The sequence below is a fragment of the Denticeps clupeoides genome, chromosome 1, assembly GCF_900700375.1.
Source record: "Denticeps clupeoides chromosome 1, fDenClu1.1, whole genome shotgun sequence".
Lineage (NCBI taxonomy): Eukaryota > Metazoa > Chordata > Actinopteri > Clupeiformes > Denticipitidae > Denticeps > Denticeps clupeoides.
The window spans coordinates 31,339,084-31,359,544 of NC_041707.1; the positions used below are offsets into that span (position 1 = coordinate 31,339,084).

General features: G+C 43.3%; 1 protein-coding gene across 9 annotated transcripts in view; it reads right to left on the reverse strand.

Annotated features, from left to right (window-relative positions):
- nhsl1a (NHS-like 1a) overlaps nt 1-20,461 on the reverse strand; it is a 46,772-nt gene that overhangs the window by 13,440 nt on the left and 12,871 nt on the right. For 3 of the 9 annotated variants that reach the window (XM_028977401.1, XM_028977374.1, XM_028977450.1), the window contains exons 1-2: nt 10,332-10,948; nt 1,364-1,516 (exon numbers count right to left, since the gene is read on the reverse strand). In XM_028977401.1, the coding sequence (XP_028833234.1) occupies nt 1,364-1,516; nt 10,332-10,623 (445 nt within the window). In that variant the 5' untranslated portion in view covers nt 10,624-10,948. Of the gene's footprint in view, nt 1-1,363; nt 1,517-2,978; nt 3,134-10,331; nt 10,949-16,881; nt 17,116-20,461 lie in introns of those variants that run through there. The other 6 variants (XM_028977439.1, XM_028977420.1, XM_028977411.1 and 3 more) reach the window with 4 other exon arrangements.

Here is a 20,461-nt window from a genome sequence, read left to right on the forward strand (position 1 = left end):
TGATACACCATTGATCTCTTGCAGAGCTGACATTGATTCTCCAAGGCCTGGGGGTGCCGGTCCTCTACACACAACTCGTAACATTATCACATAAACAAGGAAGCCATAATACAGCCTACTGACCTAAAGCTCAGTTAAGAAAAGGAGGGAAAGAAACAGAGAGAGTAGGGGGGAGAGAGAAATTCCAATGAGAATATTTATGCAGTTGACAAGTGTATAGGCTTTTCGAAAAGTTTTCAAAAACCTTATTAATCACACTTACATAGTTTTTCAAATAACATGTTTATTCAAGAGGAAAAAAGAAAGAAAGCGACAAAGAAAGAGAGACCAATCCCACCTCTGACTCTAAATGGCCTGGTTGGCTTCAGTCCTGTAAGGAGCCACTGCTCTGGCAATGACTCAAGCCTGTGTTAGTGTGGGTCAGTATGTCACCAGGCTCCTTTGGTCAGTGAGCCTGTGCACGTGCAACGGATTGGTCCTAAAACCACAACATAAGGTACTTAGGCCTCTGTGGCCACCTGACATGTTTAACTTTGGCACCAACATACAGTACAAAGGCACTAAAACTGGCAACCAACCATCCATCTAGTGAAGACCACAGATGAACAGTATATCATATTGCTGATGTTATCACAGGACAACGTGTTGAAAAAACTGATTTCAAAAAAAGGTTGAGCGGGAAACATTCTTTTCCTAGTTGTTTTGGCCAAACCTTAGGACAGCCATGATGCTGGCATTGAAAAGACACTGGACAACCACCAGGATCTTTTCCTGTGGGCCATCTGCCGTGCGCTGCTGCAGTGACAGGCTGTCAAACACAGACCCTTCGCAAAGCATGCATGAAGCACATTAACATTCAAGGACAAAGAGGACAGGCTGAGACGGACACACCAGCGGCAGCTGGATCAAAACAACTCGGCTAATTAGGAAATGCAGAGTGTCCCAGGTCTCCAGAGGCCAGGTGAACATGCCGCGACCTGCCAGCCGTCTTCCTCAGATTGTGGCTATAGAACACACAGAGGTCGGCCGGTTCGCTATGACCCTCTATTGAGTGTGACAAGTGTATGTCCCCGTTGTGTGGCGTGTGTGTCCTGTTATGGGCCCATTTAAAGTGCAAACTGAAACTTTGAAGCTCATTTAGAAGTGCAGAACACAACCGAACATCAATGTGGGAACCGTAAACTGGAGAAAAATGGAAAGTTCTGTGCTTTGAGGATTTAGTGCATCATACTATTTTTTGATATCTTAAAGATGGAACAACGAGTCACTAAATTGACTAATAAGGGTCCAAAATGCATAATGGAGAGTTGGGTTCATCTGGGAGTACATCATACTTCATCAGACTGGACGATGAGGTCCTCACCTCTCAGGACCCTCTTCAGGTTGACCTTCGCCTGCCGGTGCAGGTCCTCCACGCAGTCTGGCCGGCTTCCGGGCAGGAAGACATTCTCCTGCTGGTGCCAGGGGGCCGTGTAGTGGACTGTCCACTTGCTCTCATCGTCAAGGCTGGACACGGCTGTGGGATTACAAAGAAAACAGGACGTAGGTGAACAAGATTGATCACAGCTGGGCCACAAAATGTCCAAATATATGTTTGGCTTTTTAAACTATGTAAAGCATATTCAATTTCTACACGAATATATACATAATATATGCCAGAAATTTTACTTTATCTTGCCCTACCCTAAAACAAAAAACACAGAAATTGTATGAGGCACACAACAAACCATGGAACAACTCATTAGACTTGGAGAAAATGGGAAATCCATTGTTGCCCTGTCAGAATCTTTTGCAACCATTTATTTCTATCTTTCACAAAACAACACTACCCAGCTCAATTATTCGGTCAGAGCTGAATAATTCGTAAAATCTTTTTCATGGCCAGCTTCCCTAAGGCTGTTCTGTTCTTTTTTTTAAATTCACGACTACGTTGTGTAAATGGTGACAAGTAGCTTTTGCACTAGTACCAGCTGTGTGAGAGGAATGACTTGGCATCTGTCACACCCTCAAGAGCCTCTGAAAGGTTTGGATGGAGACAAAAACAAAAAAGCTCTCCTACACTCGTGCCTGAAGCTCTTGATTTGATTACAAGTGCCTCCTAACTTAATCTGCAAAAAAACCCCCCAAAAACTGCATTTTCTAAACCATAGTTACCATAGAAACAGAAATGCTACCCAGAAATGCCTCGGCAGACAAGCCTGAAGCAAACTGCAGTTTCTCTTTTCCGTTTGCAGTGTTGGTGGCTAAAATTGGTGACCAAAAAATACAGGTTAAGACCAGTTCATAAGAAATGCCCAATTCTGTCCAGGACAGCTCAAGGTGACCTGGTAGCAGTGACTGACCCGCTGTGGGAATACAGCAGAATAACCGTGGGATGGGACAACAAGGGATGATGGACGTCTATAGAATAAAAGTGTCTGATCAGGGTCCTGGAGCTGGAGATAATTTTATGGGTGCAGATGATTTTCATTTTCATCCTCAGAAAAAAAGCCTTAAAGTCGGTTCTACTGGGTGATTAATTTGGTTAATTAAGCAAAGAAAAATATGAACAAAGCAAATGGAACAGAGAAAGAAACAGAAAGTCTAAAAGCTATAAATTATGAATCACAAGGATCAATAAAAGGCATTACTTCAAATACAGAGAAACAGAAAGTCCCGGGAGCAGGTCATTACTACGAAGGGAGAATGTGCAGCCTTTGATGGCAAGAAAGAGATTTAACCGAGCGCCGCTCCTCTCAGCAGCGGTGAACATCAAGCGCTCATCAGATGACCTGGCGCATGCAAGTTGTGAAGATCACCTCGGCCCGCCACCCACAGGAAAAAAGGCACGCGCACCCAGCCGTTTAAGGCGAGAGAGTTGAAAAAGAGCTGCAGTGTGACCTTGAGTGGGAGTGTTTCATCCACAGCCACATCGCAGCAAAGCAGTGAGTGAAGGATAAAAAAATGTAAAAAAAAAAAACGGGAGGAGAGGCGCTCACCCTTTCTTCTGAAGTATTTAATCACAGACTTGAGCGTGGTGCCGATGAACACCATTCTTCCGGGTGGTCTCCGATGAATCAAGTGTGAAAAGAAATAAAACGAGGAGATGTTGCGGCATTTAGTCCTGCATGTGGGTGAGGAGGAGAGGCAGGGAAGGGAGAGATGCAACGCACTGACTCTACCCCCAGTGCCCCTCTGTGCCTCCCTCACTCTCTCTCTCTCTCTCTCTCTCTCTCTCTCTCTCTCTCTCTCTCTCCACTCCCCGCTCCCGTGAGGATCCATGGATCCAGCGTTTCAGTTCAGCTTCTCTCTGCTCAGACTGAAAGAGCGCAGCTGCACCGACCCCCCCCATCCTCTGCTGACAGTCACATTCGCTCGCTATGCGTCTACTCGCCCCACAACTGCAGCCACCCCAGCGTGGCCACAACTTCACACCTAAGCGGACCTTTTCTTTTTGCCATAACCTGCATGCTTGGAACCCTGCCATGCTTTTTTTTTTTTTTTTTTACAATCGGCCGAGGTTTTTACGCCAGCGTGCAGCCGACCCTCCCTCCCACCGCCTCTGTCTTTTCAGTCCTTTTATTAGAGTTTGCAGAGGGGATTCTCCATGCTCACACTGCGGGCCTGCGCTGCACACCCTGGGCACCTTGGAGACGTGTGCATGTCAGGATGAAAGAGTTTGCTTTAACCTGTGCAACTCAGGGGATCTCTATTATTCAGCAACTGCTGAATTAATTAAAGAAGCGGCTCTGTGGAATAACGACAACCCTTTTGGATTCAAGCACCTTAGTAGTGACCCGTAAAAAAATGTCACCTGAGCTCAAAAACAAGAGGGAAACCATGCGTCTGTAATCAAACACACACACACACACACACACACACACACACACACACACACACACACACAGTCAATTGACATTCTAATTGCATGGCATAAGTTAAGTGCAAATTAGTCACCGTTGGTACATCACAAAAATAATTTTGTTTATGTCCGACAAGCAAATGGACTTTTACTTTTAACCCATCATTCTTCTTAGTCTTGTCATGAGGGATGTGTTACATTCACACTGGTACCATTTGGAGTTCTGAGATACCCCATGGATTTGCATGCACTACTTTGTACTGTTTTCATAAGACAGCGTGAATATTTGGTTTCTGGTGCTCATGAACATGATACTAGTAGATACACACAATCAAAGTTTTTCATACTTGGGTAATTATTTGCAGTAAAGGATGGAAAATGTCTGAAGACATCACCAGTGCCTGAGCTACGGTAACAAAATCCCATTTCCAGCAGGGTTTCAACACATTCTACTTCACAGCAGGGCTTAGAGTCTAATGACAGTCACGGGTTGCTTCGTTCACACACCATTCCCTACTCAGCAATATTTCATTGTGGTGATCCAGTTCCACACTGTATGGAAGTCTGTACAATCTCTGCAACTGTGCTAACCCAGTTTCTACAGTTCAGAACCAAAACAGCATGAAATAAACCAAGACCACAAATCTATCATTTTATTATGACAATTATTTATCATACTTATGGTTGATGGTGCTCAGCAGCCCCTGAGAGTGAAGTAACAGAGAAATACACAGTGGTCTTCATGCTGATCCCTCTTATAAACTCCCTTTCAGAGGATTACAGCCTTCTTAGTGCTCACGTCCCATTATGCCCACCATAGTGTTCCCAGCCTGGCACTCACCAGAGCTTCCAGTGGCCCCTCTGCAGTCCTTCACATCTCCAGAAAAACCCTGAAATAATGAGGACAGAAGCCCTCCTGGAGTTGGACTCAGCTGGGGCCTGTGGTCTGCGAGATCTAGCCAATGCAAAGTGGAGGTTTTCAGCCTTTTCACACAGCAAAAAAAATGTCATTACCCTCCCTGCTAACCTGTCATCTGCTGAATATTTTGTGACTATTTCAAAACATTTTCCCCCGAATTCATCTCCATAGAACTGTATAACTTTCATCCTGTGGATTAATGTTCTTTCAGCGAATTGTAGGCCGTGCTTGTGTGAAGGCACCTAATGAAAAGCCACAGGACAATAAAGCTCTTTGAAAGAGCAGGCCAGAGAACAGGAGAGCTCCATAATGAAGGCAGGGTCCCAAAAGGCCCAGTAGAGGTTCGAGATTCCTCCATCATTATGTACATCAACCTGAAAAGGGATGTTCTTAAGGGAAGATCTACATTTAAAGCCCAGCCTTCCTCCATTGCCTGAACGAAGAGAGATTTAGTATAATTTTAGTGTTGCTTCATTACATTCCCTTCCCTAGCGGCAAGACAGGGCATGCATTGAGGCTGCATGAAAAGACTGAATTATGGTTACAGGAAATAAATCCGGTAAACACTTCAGTCAGAATATGTTACTCAGTAGGGTAACATACTTCAGTTTACTCTCGCTCCAGCATCAATGCAACAGAAGGAGCTGAGTTTAGCTCAGTGTGATGAATCTTAACTATATACTGTTAAAGAGCTTTTTCTGGCAAGTATAAAAAATCTATACTGAAAATGCGTTTTCAATATAGTTTTTTTCAAAATATATGTTTGAAAAAAATCTATATCTAAATATCAGTGTTGTTATCTATAAATTTACCAAAGAAGTTAAGCATAAACATACATAAAACCTCTTCAAAATCAATAGTTAAAAAAATAAGACCAGCTCATCCTATAATTTTTCTATTAAAGAAAATCCATGTTACTAAAAACCTCTATCTGGAAAATTGTATCACCCAGGCCCATCATCTCCCACACAATTGAGCTGTTTTCCCCCAGCAACATCCATCGAATTCCACTAAAACACCCTTCTTTACTCGCCTGTCAGAGACACCTTTATCCCACATGCCAACCCCAGCATGACAGAAAAAGGTGATAAAGGATTCTTAATTTTAGTAAAATGCTGGAAACATATTTTTATTCCATTATGTATAATGAAGAATATATAACCCCAAGAACCACACTCAGGCAAAAGCAGTCACAGAAAAGCAGTGGAATTAAATATAAGACTGTCTGAGTTTCGGGACAAGCACCGACAGTTAAAAACAATTAACTTAGATAAATGTCAGTAATAACATTGCCCCTGGGTAAAGGGTGGACCTGTTCCCCACAGTGATACACACCTACTTCACTAATGAAGGCATCCATGAACAAATGAAACAATTCTTCTTCCCTCTGGAGACAAAACGGGCCGAAATGGATAGATTAACGCACACTAGGCACAATATGGGTCTGGAAATGAAAACGCCAGACATAGCAGACATATTCTCTTTAGAGAATATTTAGATTAACTTGTAACCTTCTTATTGTCTGACTTATGTATAGAAACTACAACATAGTGAATAAAAGATTGTATTCATAGTTGGGGTTCCTAGTGAACCAGAATTGATCACTTCATTGATGGTAACATGGAATCACGTTGTAAATGTACAAATGTAAATGTAAATGTAGCAACATGTGCTTGTAGTCACAGCATGAGACTGTGTGTGTGTGTGTGTGTGCGCGCGCGTGTGTGTTTGATTTTTTGTTACAGCCACTCTCATTTACGGGCAGGCAAGAGCCTCACTGCTGTGTGAACTGACCGCATGCAGATTCAGTTACCATGGGAGCTGTAAATTAATCTCCTGGCTGCACAACACAAATTAACCCTCCAAACATGCCGGCCTTAACTCAGACTTGGCCAGAGTCAGTGGTTCCTTGTGTCCGACTTCCGAGATGTAAATGTATCTACGACATGCATCTTTGATGTCAGAGCCGGCGAATTCCTGTATCTCATTTCCTGGATTCGTTTACACAATATTCCTGAATATGACATATTTAAAACAATAAATATGAGAATGGTCACTTTGCAAATATTATAAAATAGAATACAAATTCCCTAATGGATTGTAATCGATCATCACACAGAATATGACTTGTTTTATTTATTAGTATTCCAGATATCACAGACATTTTCCATCAGGAAAGCAAATAAATTAACCCTTTCTCACCACTAGCGCAAATAAATGTGAGACAGAAAAGCATGACAGAGGGCAATGTAAGGAGCTATGCTGAAGGGGAAGAGAGAGAAAGTGAGAGAGGAAGAATGAAAGGCGAGGAGGCAGTGACTCTGCCAGAAGGTCAGCCTCACCTCCGGCACTGCGGCGCTCTGCAGCCACACCTCTGCGTGGATGCGGCCGGGGGAACTATAGAATTACCTCAGAGTGCAGCGTCGCAAAGCAGCAGTGTCAGCAGCCCTGAAATCAAACAGCAAAGCCCATATACAGAACCCTGCACCAATCCCAGCATGCACTGCTCCTTTGCACTCATGAACCTTTCCTACGTAGGGACAGCAATAGAAATGACCAGGGTGGCTTTGGGAGGGGATTGCTGGCAAAGGTAGCCACACACGTCTCAGTGAGACTGAGACCCACGGGACCAGGCCACAGACAGCCACTATGAATAATAAATCATGTCGTCTGCCTTCTGTGTAGGATATTGATCTATGAATTGTCTGTCCCGACTGTAAGCCCTAAAGTGTGCCAGTATGTGTGTCAGATAAGTGGGCCAGCGCCAGTGAAAACGAGCACGGAGAGGCCTTCTGGGACACGCCTGGCTGAAGCGCTGAAAGGGATGGAGGGCTGCCAGGTTGTACTTCACCCTCTGTCATTGAGAAAAGTGTGGAAGAACTCTTGAGCCTTCTTTAATCTCAAGAAAATCCTGATATGAGAAGAAATGAAAGAAGAATATCTAGTGCTATTGAGGAATTCAAGTGAGCGCTGCAACACTATTTAATAGATTCACTTACAGTTTTCTAGTATCTCTAACTTCCACCAAACTTCACCTTTGCATGACTTAAGGACCGAAAAAATTCTCTTCCTAAACTTCCAAATGTGGATTTTGTGGATCACCAAATGGCGAAACCAAATCTGCATTAACATTCCTGCTCTTTTAGTTCTCATCCTGTTCAGTACATGCACGTGCAGAATGCAGTATGACCCACTTCCTTTTTAGCTGCAGCTCATTGTTCATTGGGTGCTTTGTCCCTAACAACAGCCTGGCAACAGAAGAAACACTCGCTGAGCAGCCAATCATGTCAGCTGCTCAGTGTTAGGGTCCATGTCCGCGAGCTTGGTGGTCACGGGGTTAGAAGTGCTACTGCTGTCAGTGTGGCTGCAGACAGTTGACGGCCTATGTAGATACATGCATCAATAAAGAATGCTGTAGAATTCAGCAAAATGTGTAATCTATCATAAATCATGCAATCTATTATATAGGGCAGCACAGACTACAGAGCACACAGGCAGTGTGTAGTCTGTAGCAGGACACCTGCATGCATCTACAGCTTGTGCAATTTCGGCCTAATGGCTTGTGGCCTTGTTTCAGCTTGGACTTTTGTTCGAGTGGAAGATCAGACTGCAGACTGCACATTGAAGATCAGACTGCAATGTGCCTGCGGCACATTGAAGATTGCATTTCTTGGTTGACAGATTTGTCTCAAGTCCATCCTTTCTGTTAATGATTTGGTATCACTTCTGCCATCCTAAGGTAAGAACTGGAAGTGCTGTTTAAAATTATGGAATACTTTATGAATAAATCAAGAATGGTTTCATGCAGTAAGACTGGTTTTGAGTAATCTTAGTATCTTAGTTTGTGGACAGTTTTTTAAATACACCTGTCATGATCCGGACCGGCAGGGGTTACTCCGGATCCGGAATCCGGACCGGAGTTTCATGTTCGTCTCGTGTAATGTTCCCTGATCGTGTTCACCTGCTGTCTATTTATATAATTGTATATAACTATCCTGTTCGTGTCTGTTTGCCGTCGGATCATTGTGCGTGTAGATGTTCCCCTGTCTCGTGAAGTTTGTATTAAACCCCTGTCCTGTGATCGTGCGAATGCGTCCTCCTTCATGCCATGTCCAGCCCATCTGTGACAACACCATTAAAACCTTTAGGGAAATGTAGAAATGTCCTTGTGTGGGACAAAACATTATTGCAAAGCTGTTAAAATAATGGAAATTCTGCATTAAGGTAGAGAGGACAACAATTATTATTGAAATTTCATTTTCTTACAATAGCTGAAAATAATATACGCATGCCCTTCTTATTGCTTGCTATGAAACAATTTATAAAACATATTTCAAAGCTCAGAGAACAGAAGCTATGGAGATGTTTGTATGTCCCGAAAATAAATCATGTCTGCACATGTCCACTTTTCCTTACATGCCTGCATCTATATAGGACATTGGAAAGCTGGTAATGTTCTCACTGTAAGCAGATGGATGAGGTCCCTGAGGCAGAGCAGATTGCGGTGCAGTAGGAGAGCTTGAGTCTGACGGACATGCTCAACAGCTGCTTGAACCGCAAAGCCTCTTTGAAAGTAATTAAAGAAACTGGCACCGTTTACCATCGCATACGCTCAGAGTGAATCAGCCAGCTAAATGACCATTTAATGTGGTCTGTTGTTTTAACCTTCGGGTGAAAAATGCTTCTACAATGCTACAAGCATAAAAAAAAAAAAAACAGGAGAATCGTGAAGAGCACCATGGCATCCTTAATGACTTCTAATGGCGGCCTGGTACGCGCCATTAGAGAAGCTGACCAATTACCACACTTGACTTGCTAGTGACGTTGCAGGCTTCACAGTCCTGAGAGGATTTTCACACGCTGGTCGTCTGAAGAGAGCTTGTCAGGGCTTAGCCTTCACTGCCCAATCCCCCTCAGCATCACCCAGATTCAACTAAGGTCAATAACAGTACTTGTTAATGTTAGCCACAGGGGCAGTGGTTGCCCTAGCGGGTAAGGAAACAGACCCGTCATCAGAAGGTTGCCACTGGTGCCACTGAGTAAAGCACCGTCCCCCACACACTGCTCCTCGGGCGCCTGTCATGGCTGCCCACTGCTCACCAAGGGTGATGGTTTAAAAGCAGAGGACACATTTCGCCGTGTCACCGTGTGCTGTGCTGCATTGTTTCACAAAGACAATCACTTCACTTTCAATGTTGTGGGACAAGTCAAGACCCAGAAAAGCATTGCTAGCAGCAAGTAAAAGCCTGAGCATTTATTTACATGAACCAGAAAAAAAAAAGTATTATGTGGACCTCTGCCCGTGAACAAGACTCACCTTGCCCAGGTTTACCTGAATGCACATAGAAAAAAAACACACACTTAACTACGATATCACAGGACTGACAGCAAAGCAAGCGGCGATATCAGCACCCAAAAATATAACTTCTGGGCATGGATTCTCAGTTGCACTCGCTGTAAGCTCTATATCTACTGAATGTAATCCAGTCAAGAACCGGAAACAAGGACTCCACTTTGCCCATAAAAACAAAGCCAAGAAAGTAAGGAACTGTGTTAAAAGCACAGTTGTACCTTTGTGGTCCTGGCACAAATGAATGAATGAGGAATTTTGATGCCCAGATGGTAGCAGTAGGGAGTTTTTGGCCCATGGCCCTGCCAAGGGTCTCGGCGTCCAGAGGGCATCCTGCTGCTGGTGGATTTTGGACGTGAGCAGGCGTCGACGAAGGCTGCCCTCAGTCTTGGGCTGCAGGCCACTGGGTTTGCGGCTGAACAGAGGCAGCAGCTCGTCCTCGTCTTCGTAGTATGTCCTGTTCCAGCATTTACCCTTTGACTCCTTTGGGAGGCAATCCACATAGGCAATCATGGTTCTCCTGGCAGGGTAGGTACCTCCAATGGATGAACTCGTCTGCTTGGATGTGACAGCTCTCAAAATCTTTTCATCACTGTCTTCACTGTCAATATTTTGTCAAATTTCAGAGCAAAAGAAAAATGTTGGTTTCAGCAAGAGATATTTAAAGAAAAACAGTACATTCATGAATCTCCTTGAATCCACTGACATGATCTGGGAAATCCAAACATTACCAAAGAGAAAGAGAGAACAGCACCAGTAAAGGCAAGCGCACGTAAAACCTGGTCTCCACTCAAGCACTGGTGCTGGGTGTTGGCTGACAGGATGTGGCTCCTTGTGTTGGCTCCTCTTCTGTACATAATCTCTTAACCCCAGATTATCCCATCACATCCCAACAGCACTGGCCATTCGCACACAGATGCTCAGACAAGACAGACGTTGAAGATGACACATCTCACACCTCATCGGGGCAGTGGTGGCCTAGCGGTTAAGAAAGTGGCCCCGTAATCAGAAGTTCGAATCCCGATCCGCCAAGGTGCTACTGAGGTGCCACTGAGCAAAGCACCGTCCCCAGACACTGCTCCCCGGGCTCCTGTCATGGCTGCCCACTGCTCACTCAGGGTGAGTTAAATGCAAAGGACAAATTTCACTGTGTGCACCGTGTGCTGTGCTGCTGTGTATCACATGTGACAATCACTTCACTTTATTATCAAGCCCTTTCCCCTCAGACAAAGAATTCTGACATTTTGCAAAATGTGAATCAGTCTGAATTAAAAGCCACAGAGAAAGGGAAAGGAAGGGGTCTCAATATGGTTTGTAGGATCTGTCATATTTAATGACAGCCGTAACAGTTTTCTTAACAGTTTGATTATTGTTGGTGACTCCTGTCTGGCATTTAGCTCAGGGTATTAGAAATGAGAAACAGCTCAACCTACTGGAGGTACACTGCAGTGCAAACATACTGACTGACATTGTATAATCGGCTCTAACATGACACAGGACAAAGACTGGTGACAAACCAGTAGTAATGATGATTCACACTCCTCTGGAAACACAAGGGCTGTTTACAGCAGACTCAGAGACTTTATGATGTACAAGAAGATTACAGATTGTGTCTAGACAGAATATTACTATGACTGCATTTTTCCCATGCATGTTAACCTCAATGCTATGTACAAATATATATATATACATATGTGTGTGTGTATATATATATATTTAATATAGTGTGTGTATATAAATAGCCAATATGTGAAAGAATGTCCCCAATGTGCTGCCTATGCATCATAGAAAACTGCACAAAAATTGTACACATTTTAGATTTAACATATTGTAAAACATGGTCATGCATAACTATCTCTTAATATTTGTTTTATTATACTGATGTTATATTTCATATAGGACACTTGTGGCCTTCAGTGTCAACAGATGAGGAACCACATGAGATAAGCTCCACCCTGCTGTGCAATCCTCAGAACAGTAACAAGAGAACAGGGTGGGGGAACCCAGACCCTCATGCTCTGCCAAAAAACTTCAAACCACGGGATTGGCCAGCTCCAGCACAGAGCTTGCAAAATCTCAGTGCATCCAGCTCTAACCACACCAAATCTGAACCGGGCCTCATTGTGGGAGTCCTGGTAAACTCTGGGGTGAACCTTCACTCTAACCTTCACTCTATCTCACCAAGCAACACACAAGGGATTATTTGAGACCCCTGTGGGCTTTCTGGTTTATCATGAGCAGTCAAAGGCTTTGCTGTTAATCTTTTCCCAACACACCCCCACAATTCCTCTCCTCACCATAAGTAAAAGCAATCTTCTCCTTCTCTCTTCTTCTCCTCTGTTTCACTGAGATGCAAGAACTGACATTCAGAGGCCTGTGTTGTTTGTGGTTGTCACTACTGTTGTGGGTATTCTGTTACTTAACTGCCATCTGGATTCACTTACTCTTCTGTCAACAGTGTCCTGACCTCGTCGAACCCCAGGGCCTGGAAGTAACCAAAGGCCAAACCCAAAACTGCAGCATAGGTTCATCTGTATGAAATTCTGGTGAAAGAGAGTGTCCATCAGGAAAGTTTAAAAGGAAGTCAACAGACAGCCTTCTGTCAAGGTGAAATACAGGTAGAAGGCCCAAAACATCACAAAAAGATGATTCATGAGACAATTTGCAGTGACACATAGGCAAAATGGAGGGGTGTCCATAAATGTCTACAGCGAGAGGGACCGATAGTCAAACTAATCATAAGGTCCTTCAACAAAACAAAACACTTAAATCTCTCAGATGCCAAAACTTTTGAAAGATTGTCACAGGGCTTCTCACACTTCCCCCTAAACTGCCACAGGGTCCATTTAAATTCCTGCAGAGTGTACTGGGAACAGTGGTAAACAGTGGTAACACTATGTCAGGAGGCAACAATGGTTGCCACAGAATCGCTGGCACCTGATGCCAGTTGAATCACCTTCCAATGCAACCGCCCCACTTCAACACAAGTGTAATAGTGGTGTTGTTCAGGCGTCCATTTGCCTTGTACTTACTGAGCTGGTGGTAAACTCATGAGACATGGACATTCAATGGGATTTAAAGTGCAACCAGAGTTTTACATATTTTCTATCAGTTTTCGCACAGCAGTCTAATGAAAATCTTATAGAACCAATTTACACAAATTCATTTATCACGTGGTGATGTGTTTCAGTAAATATTCAGCCAGGTAAAATATTAATGTTGACTGTGTTTCAACTGGGATCAAATGTGCCAATCACAGGAAACATGACCATCAAGAAAATTGAGACTTCATGTCAAAGAATGTAAAGAAGTTTAAAGAGTGGGAGAGGGGCCAGAGGATAAATAAGCATTCAGTAAATGGCCGATCATGAAACCGATTTGAGGTCCTCTGTCTCTGGCACCTTCAGCACAACATAAAGAGCTGTGGTCTGTGGCTCATGGCTGCTGAAACTGGACAGCACACATAGTCATACCAGTTAAATGCTCTGTGGTGTTGAACACACACACACACACACACACACACACACACACACACACACACACACACACACACACACACACACAATCATTCTGTTGCACTACTGCACAGTTTACGAGGCGTCTTCTAAAATGACTGTTATTACATTCCATTATCACAGTATAAAAACTGTAGCTGTCCACCTCATCACTGCAATGGTGAAAAAGTGTAATTCTCTGGTCAATTTATCCAAAAAGCTCTGTGCTGTTTCAGTTTCTACATTACTGCCTAAATATGTGCCATGATGACATCCCACCTCAGGTACAATGGTGCAGCTGTGCATGGCGGCTCCCTCTGTGCTCCCTCTGGCAGCACGCTTCTCCACTTAAACTTGTGCAAACAAAGTGTCATTAAAGCTACAATCGCAGTATTATCATGCAAGGACGTCTGGCTTGGCTTTGACGGAGCTCCAGCTTGATACAGGCAGAAGGATGCGTAAAGATCTGTGGTGTTTTAGGAGCCAGCCAGGCAAACACTCACCTGCATCCAAGATTCAGCCTCACGAGCAGCTTCTCAAACCACAAGATATTCAATAAGTCCATGATGCTGACTCACCTCCCATGCATGAGATTTATTTTACAGGAAGGGAGATTTCTTAAGATTTTTACAGGATCCAGAGAGGCTCTAAATACCCACAGGGAGGTCAAAGGACAACACTTACAGTTCAACAGTCTTTATTCTGTAGAACAAAAGCACAATCTGTGTGTGTGTGTGCCAGAGCTCATTATAGCCACCTTCTTCTAAAACTCTTATAAAACCAATCTGTCATTACATTTGTTTGTGATCTGGCTTGCTTTCAGCTCCAAGGAAACTATCTGTAACTAGGATTGAAAGTCTCAGGAAAATAGACAGTTTGTCATTGCTGATTTTCCAGGATGGACCTGCAAAAGTGACTGCAATATGCATGGCAGCTGCCTGAATTTGTGTGAGAAGTGATGACACTGAGTCTAATTTCTTATTGAGGTCAGGAGAGAAGCACGGTGCATACAATAAAAAAAAAATCCCATCACTTTCAGATCAGTTTATGTTCTGACTGCGATGCTGCATACTGAATAAATAGGAATGTATTAATATGACATCCATTCATGTCAATTGCTTCAATATTGTTATATAGCCAGAATGTATGATAAAGGCTACATACATATTTTCCCTTTTATTGCTCTTTATTTATAGAAAATAATTATATACAAAAATATCACAAACTCTGTCCATCAGTTGTCTAAATTTCATAATTTCACCCAAATCAATAACCATGATTAAAAACCAAATAAACTTAACATCTAAATGTCCAAATGTATTATATTTGACCAACTGGTGTATTTACTGGTGAATGACAGCTATTGTTTAAAAAGCCGCAATATATACGAGAGTGACAGGTGCCTTCGGGTCTCTGTTAGGTCTTTGTCCTCTTAGGTGAGTTGGCCACTGCTAGCTGGTGATAACATCAGTAAATATCTCTTTAACACAACCAAAAAAATTTCTTTGTACGAAAAAGTTTTCTTTTTATTATGCTAAGATCTTATACCAGTGAAGAAATTCCCAAGCTTTGCTGGTTCAGGCCCAGGTGTCACGCGATAAAACAAGATTCCTTGCCCACAAAGGGTTACCTTTACCAATTTTAAACAAAATTAAACAGAATAAATCAGAAGGCCTCAGTTTTCATATTAATGTCTTGACAGAAAAAAACATCCCTCAGGGCAGAAGGTGATGGACACATCTTCTCTATTTAATTAATTAATTTTTAAAGTCTTTTATCCATGATCATTTTTGATACATTTATTTTGATACCTTTGACAATCTTCACTGATCAATTAACATTGAGAAATAAAGACGAACTGCGACAGCAAATGTTTCTGCTCGAATGAATAAAAATAATAATAGCTAAACTAGCCTTAAACAGAGGGTTTATTCAGCTCAACCTCTCTTCAGCTCACTTTGGTATAATAAAATAAAAGAGACTTTCAAAGGCTCATGATTAGAGCAAATGAGCCTTTGTTTTCCGAGCTGCTCGGGTGGTTGCATCTTTTTTTTGGAGTTTTTAGCCCTCCTGCGTGTTCCAGCTTGCACATCCACACCTGGCAGCAAGTGCAGTGAAGCTTTCAGTCCAACAATCAACCTGAACACCATCACAAACTAAAAAAATGCGCCTATTTCAACCCCACAATGCCTCATGCAATATTAATATCACAATATTGTTCCTTATTTGTCATGTTTCACAAAGAATATGGCATTTTGTAAAAATCTGCTCTCCTACAAGATAAAACATTTACATTTATACATCTATTTCAATACACTGTGTGTGTGCATGTGAGTGTATGTGTGTGTGTGAAGCATTTTTATACTGCTCACACACACACACACACACACAGATGGGCACTGTATTATCTAGTTTGAGGAGTAAGTTGGTGGTACCAGTGATTGACATGCAGCGGCCCTGTCTTGTAGGTCACTGCCGTATTCTGAGGTCATGGGTCACTGTACCTGTGACCGGTGGACAAAGAACAGGTCAGGGCACTTGTTGAATTACTTATGCCTGGGGTGAGAGCCAACAACGAGCATGAAAGGAAGGTCAGAGGAGAACACAAAGAGGGGCACAGAGAGAGCGAGCGAGCGAGCGCCAAAGAGGCACCTGACCGCTCATCCAAAATAAATCACAGCCTGAAATCCCATCCAGCCGCCATGTGAGCCGCCCTGCCGAGAATAAAAAGCCCACTATCATGAGAACCTCACTATGTGTTACCGAGGAAGCATGACACAGTGGTGCCGTATCCTCTACCACTCCTGAGATAAAGACAGGCCTGGTCCTACAGGTATTTATGTTCACGCAGGGGTACAGAGATAAAGAGCAAACTGCTCCTTTACAGAAAAAAAAGAAAAGAAAAAAGGAAGCAGGCACAACGGAGAGATTCACCCCTCCCACTCTCCTCTCAAACAGCTGGACTCCCCACACCTCATCCCAGCAAAGGGGAAAAAAGAATTTTTAACATGACTCCATTAACTTGTCGGATGGGTTCTCTGCCAGATTCTTCAAAAGGAGAACTTTCTTACAAGAAAAAAACCAAAAAACAAAGGAGCGATGAGACTAGAAGGAAAGGAGTTGCCCCTTATAGGAGAACTTCTCTCCCTTTGTCTCGGCGGCTCTCACTTCTAACTTCTCTTCTGCAGCTGCACTGGCTTCTTCGGACATGTGTGGGAAGTTCGCTTTCTCTGCTTCTGCCCTGATGGCCCTTGGTGCAAAGGAGCAAAGATCTTACCTTTCAGGCAGAACATGTTCCCCGCTCCGTGTTGCTGGTGTGTCAGAGGCAGGAGAACCGTGTCCTCATAAAGCCCGGCGTCCGAGTCTACAGACCCCCCTCCTCACATGCACGCTTCATTTGGTGCACAGCTACACACACACTCACTTTCTTTTAGCCAACACACACAGACTCGAATGCTTCTGCAGCTTTGGAAAGAACTGGTCCTGACACACACACACACACACACACAGTAACAGGCAGACTTGAAGTCACTCCTCCAGATTCTTTCTGAGACGCCCCTACTTCAACACACACTCTCTGACGTAGAGACTACTGCATAAACACAAACCTCCTGCAGGTTTATACTCTCTACACACACATCCTGGCAGCTGGCCATCCCAGCGAGCCAATCCCGGCAGCTTTGTGGCCATTCAGGGCTACCGGCGCTCCTCCTCCTTCGCAGAGCCAGATAGGAGCAGGAGGCGGAGGAGGCGGAGCGAGGGGCGCAGAGACGAGGAGCGGACAGCAGCCACAGGTTCTGCACACCAGTCATTATCAGCACGTCCGCCAGAATCACGTGCCCCGCTGCTTTATAATTACGGACAAACCGCACGGCCCCGGGCTGCTATCTCACCGCAGCTCTGAGCCTGGTGAATAAGGTTGTCTGTGATGTTACAGATACGTTCTATACCTGCCATAATGGAGCGTTTTACTTATTTTCAAAAGTCACGCGGGGTAACGCAGGAAACCAGGTTCAACTGGTAACCATGGCCTATGATGGACCAATGTAAGCTAGAACACAATTTGAATGCTGTGGGGGTAAAAACATTTCCAAAAGGCCAAATCTGTTTTATACAAGCCTAACTGATGTCACCAGTGCTACTTAAAGTACAGTAAAGTACATCACATTGGGAAAAAATAGAAGATAATCACCCCCATGACTGGACAAAAGTCTTATCTTACAACAAAGCTGTTGGGTAAACCCAGTCACGAACCACACTAGCAATATTGGCAATGTCATCAAATGCCAATACAGCATGTCAAAATGGTGAAACATGCAATTTATTATTCACCCAGCATGTCCCTGTATCTGCATGCAATAGAAAAGTCCAGCAATAATAGAAATTAATAATTTAAAAAAAAGAAACCGTGAAGCCTTTAATCTGGAGATAATGTCCACAACAAGAACCTCACCCCACTGACTATTCTCAGCCACCTGCACACAAAAAGTCAACACCCCCCCTCTCCCCCCCAGACAGTATGGCCCCATCTCTTTTAAAGGTTACCAGACCACATCTCTAACTGGACAATTCCACAAATAATAGGGGTGTTTCTGGAAGTGCCTGTCATTTTATGGAGCAATAACTGCTGATAAAGACAAAAAGGTAGTTGATATTAGGAGGGCACAGCCTAGACACTCCATAAGAATGCAACCACACCATAAAACAATCCTGGAATGGGATCAAGCTTCCCTACACTCTCCAGAAAGCACTATCCCAGCTTATCCCAACATTAAAACATGCAGCACAAACATCAACCACAGATCAATCACGCATGACATCACATATAAATTATGGACCAAATTTCTGTCTCTCAAATTATTATTTTTTTTGAGTCATTATAAAATGAAACACTAGACATTGACTTAAGAGATTGAACATTCTTCATTTTGTTTTGAGTGATTCCTAAAGGATTTGAATTCAGAGCCTCATGTAATACTGAATTATAATTTGAATTCTAATACATTAATGTATAAAAAAAAATTAGTTTACGTAACGCTAACTTTTTACATCAGCAGTCTCATGAAAATGGCTTAAATAAAATTTCAGAACAAATTAGAAATCTAGAATCTTGTCCAACTACAGACTTAAATCTGCCCGGCACGCTACATCACAGATAAGAACCTCTGGCTGCCTGTTATAATAACTGCGATTATAACTTCATCCGGTCAGTGGTGCCCAATGCCAAACTGCTTACATTTTTAATCGTGGTGGCATTTTGGCTGGCAAGATGGCTTTTTTCCCCCCCAGATAACACACACATAGCAGTGGGGGTGCAGTCAGACTCTGGCCAGTTCAAACTAGGCAGCAAACCTTCTGTTTCCTGATACCAGACTACAACTGAAGCAGGCAACTGCAGCAGTCCTAAATGAAATGGCTGGTGAAGTGAAATAAGACAAAAGAGAGAGAAATTAATAACACTGAGTATCTAATCATTTGGGTGGGGTGGTGGGGTGGTGGGGTCTCTCTATGCCAGCAAGTACGCAGGCACTTTTGGAGGTCTGTGTGTTATGCACAAGATAAGGATCTAAAGGACAAGCAGCAAACTGTGATACTAAATGACTGGGCAGAGCATCCTCTAAATGGCAGGTCCCAGTTTACAGAAAGGGAAAACGGTGACCTGGAAACACGCTCACGTCACGGGTGACTAAGGTTCACTGATGCACATGGGTAGTGAAGGCTAGCCTATTGGTTCTGATACCTCAAAAGCGGTACAGTAGCACAAATGGCTGAAACATAAAGGCTGGTCACGACTGAACTGACTCAGAAAACCCAGTACGTTGGTGTGTACGGTGCTGCACAGCCATAAAGCATTCAGAGTGCCCTTGCTGACCCCTGTCCTACAATGAGAACTTGACCATGGAGAAAGGGAACAAAAAGTCCTGATCTAGAAGAACCTGGCTGTATGCATGTGCATCGATTACTTGAGGAAGTGAGGATCATAGGTCAGCAGGATGCACTGTGCAGAGAAACTTCACATTTCACCAAACTTCAATAGCTTCAACGTACAAACAAACCTGTTTGTTAATTAACTCCTCAGAAGAAGAAGGACAATAATACATGTTGCTGATGTACGCTGGTCTTATATAAGACAGCTTGCACACACACTGGCTGCTATCCAACCATCTGCACTTAAATTGCTGTCAGTCAGAAGTGGAAAGTGGAATTGTGGCTGAGTTAAGTGCCACAAAGACTATCATTATGCCATATATTCCAACGGGGAACAGGCTACAGTTTATTCCAAAAGAAAAAAAAAAAAAAAAAACAGTGACCACAATGTCATAACATTGGTACATAGCAGAGGAATCATGCAATTATTATGTTTCATGGAAGGTTCACAAAACAATATGGACTCTGTACACTGGCACATACTCTGACTCATAAATTATAAATCATACATTAAATCATACATTACAAATACCGTCCATCCACCCATCCACCGACCCTTTTCTGTGTTCCACTATTTTCCAACAATCTACAAGCACAGCACTGTAGTTGGTCAAAAATATTGATATTATGAAATATGAAGTACATAAATAAATTTGCCACCCAGGAACCACCACAACATCACATACCAGCTTACCTCTACACTTAATATATTAGTTAAAAGAATCGTCATCTTCCTCCTCATCTTCCACCTCCTGTGGCTCTGCTTTATGATCTAAGATCCGGTTGCTCAGACTTGGGACCCTTTGACCCTTTGACAGCCATGTCAATATAAACATGCAGGACAGACTCAGAGCCCGGAGAATATGTGTGGCCTTCCTCCTGTCCTCAGCCTCACAGGTCAGCTTTTCCCAGCTTCAGAATTCAAATAA